Source organism: Nanorana parkeri, unplaced genomic scaffold (genome assembly GCF_000935625.1).
Source record: "Nanorana parkeri isolate BGI_ZX_2015 unplaced genomic scaffold, ASM93562v1 scaffold291, whole genome shotgun sequence".
Lineage (NCBI taxonomy): Eukaryota > Metazoa > Chordata > Amphibia > Anura > Dicroglossidae > Nanorana > Nanorana parkeri.
In genome coordinates this window covers 1,107,163-1,117,145 of record NW_017306559.1, presented here as the reverse complement: position 1 = coordinate 1,117,145, position 9,983 = coordinate 1,107,163, and the positions used below count along the sequence as shown (strand labels likewise).

The 9,983-nt window shown below is 43.0% G+C and overlaps 1 protein-coding gene across 1 annotated transcript in view; it reads left to right on the top strand.

Annotated features, from left to right (window-relative positions):
* The window catches only part of CALCR (calcitonin receptor), a 73,689-nt gene that overhangs the window by 59,799 nt on the left and 3,907 nt on the right, over positions 1-9,983 (top strand). The window contains exon 12 of the mRNA XM_018557582.1: positions 785-826. Within this exon, the coding sequence (XP_018413084.1) occupies positions 785-826 (42 nt within the window). The remainder of the gene's footprint in view (positions 1-784; positions 827-9,983) is intronic.

Below are 9,983 nucleotides of genomic sequence, written 5' to 3'. Positions count from 1 at the left end.
TATATATATATATACGTGTATCTTGCGATGGAGGAAAAAAATGTAATTATCAGACCCATGTTGGTCTATGGGGAATCAGATGTAAATGTACATTACATCAGATTATCACTCTGATCCGCCACAATCAGGTCCACTGAACCGGAACTCTGATCCGCTTGTTTTTCTGGACATGGCCAGATTCGGGGTAACCAGATATAAACAGACGCCCATCGGTTTAGATCCAGCTGCCCATGGACTATTGTTGGGCTTCCGATCAGATCCACCTCAAAAACTGACCCGATGGGAATGTCTGTGGGAAAAGTTCCTAAGGAGGTTCTAATCACTGGCATCTAATCTGGAACACCGGATTCCAATTTCCTGTCACCCTACCAGTACTGACACCCGCACGGATATGCAGAGCGGGTGAGCGTAGCGCGGTATACAGCCGCCTACTCCCATAGAGAAGGACAGGGCCTGTGTCCTGGTAGCTGCCCGATACAGAGCTGTACGTGCCAGGATCTAATATTTTCCTGGGAAGGTCAAAGATTTCCATGGGGTGTACTTACTTTTTCACATGACTATAGCTATTAATTTGCTTTTTAAATAGACCCCCCTAAGAGCTAATAAAGGGTTAAAGAAGACCTTGCACCCAAGTGGAAGGTCCAATTATTAAACAGTGCCCCACCACCACCACTTGATTCCACATAATTATAATATATGAATATACTGTTTCATGTTTGAATAGAGAAGATTTTTTATGCTTTATTCGTATTTAACACATTGTAATATTTGTCTTTCCTTTCAGGGATTACTTGTGGCCACGATCTTCTGTTTCTTTAACGGAGAGGTAAGATGTCTTGTCTCCTTTCTTGTCTTGGGTCACCATTGAGCTTATATAAGAATCTGTACATTGAGTCTTAACTGTTTATTGCTGACTTGAGCTAGCCAGACAAGGCTCGATTTTCTCACCGGCTGAATGAGAGAAGATCAATTGATTCCCATCAGTGTGGATTGAGGAATCTTCCCTTCCTGCTATTGCGTGCATCAACTGCGGCACCTGCGGCTGCCTGAATACAGTGATGCTGCTGCATCTGACAGGACACAGTCATTGTTTGGCCAATGACAGTATTTTCCAATTTTTAAATCGAATTTTGTCAAGCCGGCTGGTACTTGGAGGGCCAACCACAGCTTGAATTCCACTTAAATTTGAGCTGACTAAGAACTTGATTTCCCCATCCATGATAAAGAGCAGGGGCAGCCAAACTCCGGCCCTTCAGCTGTGGTGACAAATCCCATGATGCATCTCTCTGTCATGTCTGTGGCTGTAATAATCTTGCAATGCCTCATGGGATTTGTAGTTCCACCATAGCTGGAGGGCCGGAGTTTGGCTACCCCTGATAAAGAGCAATGATGAGTGGATCTTCCCTGCCTGTGGGCGGCTGTCTAAATACATGATTGCCTGCAGTCACTGTTGGGCCAACAATTTTCCACCCAAATCCATTTTTGGCATTTCCGGCTGAATAGGATCCATGGATGTCCCTACTGGCACCACCCAGCTCAACAAAAGTCGATTCTTTCCACCTGATGGTGCCAGCAGGGCAATCCATGGATCGGATTGCAGCAGGTAACACCCGAAATTCAATCCGTGTATGACCAGCCTAAATATTGGGAGAACTGGGTATTTTCCAATTGGCATATATAAAAAGGGGAAAGCTATTGTACTAACCAGAGTGATACTTAAAGAGGAACTCTGGGCAAATAAAATATTAACCCTTGCAGTGGGGCTACCCGTGTACTGCAAGGGTTAAGATTTTATTTGCCTGAAATGTTTATTTAGGTGGAGTTTGGACATTGCGAGCGCATCAGGACAGAATCAGCTTTGTCACCCTAGGCAAGGACATGTATTAGGAGATCTACAGAAGCCTCCACTGCTCCATAACATGTAGTCCTCATAGGAAACTGGGAACAATGTAACTAATACAAGTGCAGCACAGGAAGTTATCAGCTGACGAGATTTCTGGCAGGACCAACAGGTATTTTTTGCACTTATCAATCAGATATAACAAAACGCTTCCAATGGTTTATCTAACGGACCAAAAGGGAGCGAATGAGAGATGTTCATTGTTCGAGTTTAGATTAATGTTAATGCAAATGTTTCACAACCCCCTTCCCTCTAATCATGAAGATCTCATATAGCAGAGAAGCATAAGTAATCCTATCAGTAACATTTTTCATTTGCATTATTTTTTTCACCCCCCACAGTGCAGCTGCATGTTTTATAAACTGTCTGTGAATTTTAAACTAATCTTTGACTTTTTCAGCTTTTTTTTATGGAGTTTTGTTATAATCATGTAAAACCACTTTTTTTTTTTTACCAGTGATATGTCAGGGTAAGTGTATATGGACTGCGGAGAAATTTGGTTCGGTTCAGATATTTCATTATTTCGGGATTCGGATCCAAAATTCAATTCAGTTCGGGTTTCGCATTCGGACGAAATCCGAATTTTTTTTCCGTTTCGGATGAGTTTATTTATATTTGTTGCGAATACCACAGAAAACCAGATATACAGATACTAATACTAAAGCTGAAGCTCCTAGACCCTAATGGCAGTCGGGATCCAAATTTCCGAATAGCCTTAAAGGAGAACTATGGGGTTAAGGCTTTTCCCCATAGTTCTCCAAACTAGCGTCCTCCCGTCACCCTAGGCTCAGTATAGCTATAGCTCGCGGTATACTGAGACGCCGCAGTATACCGCGAGCAGCTGCTCCCGGTATACTAAGACGCCGCAGCTGAATCGGATCCCGACAATTGTGCCGGGATCCGCCCAGCTGCGTGACTGACAGGTGGCTCTGCCTATCTAGAGGCAGAGCCAGCTATACCCGCCTCCTCCGCCGTCTGTTCCGCCAGTCAGCGCTGGAGGATCGGAGCGGGGAGGGGGGAATCCAGCCCCTCCCCTGTCATGGCAGAGAGCCGTGACAGGATCGAGAGGTAAGCGAACGCGGGTATGTGTTCGCTCACCTCCCGATCTACTGAGCTGACCTGTGACAGTCTCATTGTCACAGGTCGGCTAGAACTATGAGGTGAGTGAAAAGCACTCACCTCATAGTTCTCCTTTAAGGAGACTGTCCGAATTTCATTTAAAAATGAAACTGAATTGGACATGTGACTTTTCTGGTGTGGTTCATCAGATGTGTTTTTCGGTTTAATGCATCCGAATGGTTCTGAACACGCATCTTCATTATGGCAACATGCAGGGGCGTATCTACCGTGAGGCAAACAAGACCTTTGCCTGGAGCGGCAGATTCGCTGGGGGGGGGCGGTGTTGCTGCCTTGCCTAGGGCAGCAGCAAAGGTAAATACACCGCTGGCAACATGGGAGCCATATACAGTATCAGGGATCCCAACCTGAAAGAAGCCATTTCAGGGAGGTGTCCTTCTCATTTCAGGGAGTTGCCCTCTACGCCCCCCCCCATTTTGAGGCTCCTGGAAAAGAATGGCATTCGGGAGCTCCCAAATGCAATTTGGAAATTCGGATCCCGAATGCCATTTGGATCATGGAGCCACATACATATATTACTAATGCTGAGACTCCCAGACCCGAATGGCATTCAGGAGCTCCTCAATGCAATTCGGAAACCTGGATCTAGAATGCCATTCGGGTCTAGGAGCCTCAGCTTTATGGTTTGTCCTATCCCTGCAACGTTTGCTGGACAGCTTGGCCTGCATGTAAATGTAAAGACACATATAAATGAAGGCATGTGAAATTAAAAAGGAATTCCTATACTGTATATTTGAAATAGTGGCTGACAGTCATTTTGGTGTCACCCCCTCTAAAAAGTCGGGCACTCGGTCCTGCTTTGAGCATGTACTCTCTAGCATCTCATGTCTCTGGGAATTATACTTGCAGAGAAATTCATCTTGTTATCCGGAGATGCCGGGTGACCTTGAGCTGGTCTTGCAGTGAATGGGCAGAGGCAGATAATTCTCTGACGGTTCCCCGGTGTGACAGCGCAGTTATAAGGGCATGCTGTCTTTAAATGTCAACGGTAAAATTCATGCCGTCCATCAGTTACACGTTACCATAAATCAATCACAAGATAAATTGTGCCATAGAGAAGTGATGAGGATGCATTGTCTGCACTGTGTTTATCCCACATGCTGTCCCCGGGCACTGATATGGAATTTTAGTTGCTGAAAACTTTGGCTGCTTAAATGTAACATGAAGTGTGAAAACATTGCACACAAGTGAGGCCTGGAGACCATCAGCCAATTTCAGGGATAACCCATTAGAGTAGCTACTTAAAGCAGAACTCTGGGAAAAATTGTTCCTTAAAGGAGAACTATGGGGTTAGGGCTTTTCCCCATAGTTCTCCTAAGGGTAACGGGAGGACACAAACTAGCGTCCTCCCGTCACTCTAAGCTCAGTATACCCCGAGCTACAGGAACAAACGTAGAGCGGTACACCAATTTTTCCTCCATGCACAAAACGTTATTGTGCAAAAAAAGACATTAGATATAATTTAGAAACAGATACGGGCAAATTAAAGGATTATTAAACCCTCGTGGTTTTTTGCATATATCTACTGCTAGCGAGCAGTAGATATAAGCAAAAACATTTTTTAAAAAGTAAAAAAACAGGATCATGGGGCGGGTGCATGCACAGTTCAGATCTTCAGCCGAAAAAGGAGGAGAGACGCAAGTCAGTGGAGGCAGTGTGCACCCACACAGACTCCGTGGGACAGGAAGTGCCAGGAGGAGAGAGGAGTCAGCGCTGGATCGGAGACCGGCACCAGCACTGGAGGAACTCCTGAAAACTACAGGAAAGAAGAAGATGATTGGATAAGGAGTCATCATTTAATGTAAGTCCTTGCATTAGCATGGGGGGGGGGGGGTGGGGGTGGAAAAAAATTACCTTTAATGTCACTTTAGGGTAGAAATTAAATCCCATAGTTTGCATGTGGCTTTATATGTCTCATTACTTTTCAGGTAGTACCGCTCACCCATTCTTCAAAACTTTATTGTGCACACAGCCCAGAGACACTCCTCCCACTGGTTATGTTTCGACCCCTACAGGGCTTCATCATAGGGTTGTTGCCCTGAAGAAGGTCAAACATTTCAGAGGAAGGAACGAGTGGAGTGTCTTTGTGCCACCTGCACAATAATGTTTTGTATGCGGAAGAAGAATGGGTGAGCAGTCCTATATTTGTTCCTGTAACTGAAAGGTCCACTTTAAATAAATGTTAACTAATTCAGTCTTGAGATTCCTAAAACCAATTGAACAAAAGATAACTCCATTTCTACCTTAATTTTCTACCCTAAATTTCCATATCCAAATCCAAATTATATCCGATGTCTTTGTGTACTGCTAAAAGGTGAAAACAAACACAGATCTCATTGACTCTCATTAATTATATTTATATGGTATTTTATAGTTTCTTTATTTTAATTCTAGTAAATAATGCCATTATTTCAGTTACCCTCCTGTGGCAGGGAACGATGTAGCAGCATATTGAGCTCCTTATTAATTTCTTAAATTACATTGCCGTCAATGATTATAATTCATTAACCAAATGGTTACAGCTCCCGGATGAATTGTTTTGCCTGCAACCTCGGTGTGATATGCAGTAATTATGTTATATCAACGTATTTGTATTTTCAACACGTCACAATGGACAGGGGAATATTGCCTAATGTTCCATCATTATCATGGTAACAATAGAACTATTTAAAAGGAAACTTCAGATTAGCTAGGGGAAAAAAATCTCCATCAGGTCAACTACGTCCGTTGAAAAGATTGTAGCAAACTTTATCCTATATTGTTAACTGCTTTTTAAAATAGTGTATTGAAGTACACATGCTAAAAATGAACTGGTAGGTTCTGCCTTTAAAGCCCAGCTTCGGACATTTGTTTAATCTAAAACGGGCCCCCAGACAGGGTACTAAATAAAAACAATATGTTAGCTGAGGCCGCAGTGCTAACACTCCATATGAAGCTTTCCCCCACAATAGTTCTTTTTCAACACATGATGTTGTCCGTCTACTTGGTTGAATGATGCTCAACATCATTCAGCCTAAAAGACTGAGGTCATACTATGAGTTAATGGGAGTCAAGGCACCATGGGCCATCACCAAAGAACCACTCATGCATATTGATTTAAGCAGCAAACAGCTCTGGTGTCACTACATTAGCGCAGCCCCCTACATCAAAAAATGAGGAAAGGCCAAGAGAAAGAAGACCAAGTGTGTCATGTGACCAGCCTGAATAACTTCAGTAGATAAACAGAGCCTTGGTAAGCTTTTATGTTTGGCCTGTGTCTCCACTGAGTTTCCTATTAAGACAGGCGGTAATGGGAATCTTTCCAGTGGGGAAACAAATGCCGACAAGACAACTGATTTTGGGAAGGGGGCAGAGATTGGGGCAGTTTTTATAACTGGTTAGCCCCTCCAAAAAGCAGTTGGCCAGTAGGTGTATGGGGCTACAGTAGACACAAGATCATATACTATGTGGATCTATTTATTGCACTCTATATCGTACTGTACCATTCCTAGTGCCAAATGATATTGTCACTGTTATGTAAATAGCTCTTGTTAAAAGGTATCTATGCTCAAAAACTACAAATACATCTGTATTTCTATATTGGATTTCCATAAGTTCTATCCCATTCCTAATAACCATATTCATCTAGAAGGTTGTAAATTGAAGATGCCCATAGGATGGTCTTCCTAAATGCACTGACAGCATTTCAAATTGTGATTGTATCACATCAAACAGCAGAGAAGAGACGTAAAGCGAATCCAGGAAGTTGTTGGAAGTGGTGGGCAGACAGAAGGCAGCATTCACTACATAAAAGGGATTTTTTTCAAGTAAGCTTTGATTGTATTATCGGAAACAACTCTACTATGTATTCCTATTACAATGCTGATGTTATAACAGGATAGTATATGCAGGGACTCTAAAATTCCTGCTCAAAATATCTCTCATGGAAGTGCAAGTGTACCTTTGGTATAGTTACACATGCTTTGTAGTCCTTCCCCAATCCTATACACACCTGTCCCTGACCTGGCTGTATGACTGTGTAATTGCCGCACCCCCACTTGTCAAAAGACTTCAGCACCAGGCCTGCTCATGTGCTCTGCACTCTCAGGTAATCCTATAAGCATTAATCTGAAGTTAAAAGAGAGTGCAGAGTGAATATGTAGGCCTGGCACAGATGTTTTTGACACTTTTGCTGGGTTGAGACAGGTGAGTATAAGATTGGGGGCACTACAAAGTGTTCCTGTGCCAAAGGTGCATTGACATTTGAAATGAACACTGACTTCGGGCTGGTGAGGACTGTGAGTTTCAGTAGGTGTCCAACTGTGGAAATCCATCAAGCATTAAATCAAGGAGTAGTGTGAAACTAACCCATCCACCTTAGTTAACTGGGTGTGATGTGCTCTTAATGCCATTCACATCAATACTTACAGTCCCACACTTTTACTAGATGCCTCCTTGGGCTCTGATTTTGCGAAGGTGGGTTTACCCCCTTACCACCTAGACCCAGGAGTGGAGTTTCTCTCTCTCTTTTTTTCTGTTCTTTTCACTCTTGCCTACTTTCTTTCTCCGCTCTGTTCTAGTTATTTCTCTTTCTTTGTTGTTTTCTTATTTTCACTTTGACATCCAGTCACTTTGGTACCATTTATGATTTTCTTATCTTCATCATTTTTGGCTTAGATTCAACACCTTTCATTTTTATTTTAAATACAGATCTGGGCCAGTTCTGGTTCTTTGGTTTTCAGTTTTTTATTCTCTTGTATTAATGGGCCATTAGCCTTCTATGTTTGCTATTTTGCTTTTAGGGATATAAGCGTCACTTTTGTATACCTTTTCTTGTCCCAGGAGTACACCCTTTCATTATACGAATTCACTCTATTTTATTGTTCTACGCTGTTTTAAAAAAATAAAATATTGAATTTAAAAAAAAAAGCCATTCACATATATGCCAACAGCTACATAACCAACCTCATCTCAAAATATTTCCCAAAACGTCCTCTCCTTTCCTCCCAAGACCTTCTCCTCTCTAGCCTTCTGGTCATCTCCTCCCAAGACCTCCTACTCTCTAGCCCCCTCATCACCTCTTCAACCTCCTCCCATGACCCCCTACTGTCCAGCCTCCTGGTCATCTCTTCCCATGCTGACCTCCAAGACTTCTCCAGAGCCTCTCCCATCCTCTGGAGCTCCGTACCCCAATCTATCCAGCTATCCTCAACCCTGTCTGCCTTTAGGCGATCCCTGAAAACTTACCTCTTCAGGGAAGCCCATTCCACCTCCTCTATCCACTGTACTTCAATCAACTTTTCTCTCACCATTTAACCTTCTGTATCACTTGCCCCTCCTTGTAGATTGTAAGCTCTCACAAGCAGTGTCCTCCTAATCCTTTGTATAGAATTGTCACTGTATTATCTCCCCATATCTTATAAAGCCCTGCACAAAATGTTAACAATATATAAATCCTACATCCTTAATACCGCAGGGATTTGGGAGCTCAAACATGGAGCTGACAGCAATAAATTGCATATTGCTGGCACCCACATTTGGAGGGGAGAGAAATGTTGCTAAGTCAGTGGTAAGGATTGGTGCCTTGTGGTATTTGCTATACCATCAACACCAGTTTGCACTATTGCTTCCATTGACAGGTTCCCTTTAAGCATCAGGACATTAGTTGGCTATGTAGATAAAACTATGCACACATCAGATTTTCATGTAAATTGTCCTCCTTCCTATTGACAAAGTCCTGAGATAATTTATGTATTGCAGTCATTTCAGGAGTAGAAGAAATAGAGGTCATTGAATTCCCTATATCGACAGCGACATTTCCAGCAACAAATAAACACTTACGATGTATCTGATAGCTAAACTACAGGGACGAGCCGGGCCCTGAAGGTGCATCAATTGTCATTCACTTGAATAAATTACCGGCTTGCAAAGCAAATGTGTCTGCAATCTGATTACCATGGATCCCAGCGCAGTCTGCAATGGGCTTTTATATTTGGACAATAACAGCGTGTAATTAAAATTAAGAGGCAGCAGGTTTCTTATTAATTTATTAATGTCTGGCAAAGAGAATACCAACATGGCATTTTCACATGTGTGGTTGTCTACCTCCACCAGTGCTTGCTTTCACATTTGCAATGTCACTGGCAACTTGATGGTATCTATGATTGTCCACAGTTGCAGTTTATGGCATGCCCCAAATCCCCTTGTAGCAGCACTGCATGGGGGGTGAGTTTAGGCACTTTGGGGTAGTGTCGGTGCTTGGCAATGACAGGCTGCCATACTGCTCCAATAGGAATGTGTGGTATGTGTGAGGGGGTGGGCAAGCACCAACACTACCATGAAATGCCAGAGCTTTGCCCAATTAGAACAGTCCAGGAGAGAGAGAGAGAGAGAGAGAGAGAGAGAGAGAGAGAGAGAGAGAGGCATGTTGGTCTTTTTAACGGACATACAAAATATACAGTACATCCCATATTATTATTATACAAGATTTATATAGCGCCAGCAGTTTGCAATTTTACAATGTAAGAAAGACATTACAATCACAATACAAATCAAGACAAGAAGGTAATTAGGGCCCTGCCAGTGAGGGCTTACATTCCAAAAGGGAGTATGGCAAGTGATACATGAGGAGGTAGCTGTGGGGGGATAAATTGTCTGAGAAAGTGATGGTTCAGTGGTTAGGTTGAGGTGGAATAGGCATCCCTGAAGAGATGAGTCTTTAGGGATCGACTAAAGGCGGTCAGAGTAGGAGATAGTCAGGACAGGTTGAGGTAAAGAGTTCCAGAGGATGGGAGAGACTCTAGAGAAGTCCTGGAGGCGAGCATGGGAGGGGTATTTATCTGTATATTCTTTGCATAGTTCATGCTTGCACTGTCTTCTATTGAGTGATAGAATTCCGCTGTTACTACTTTTTTCCCATTGCTTTACAGCCACTCTGAGATGAGATAATGTTTGTACAGGGGGGGGG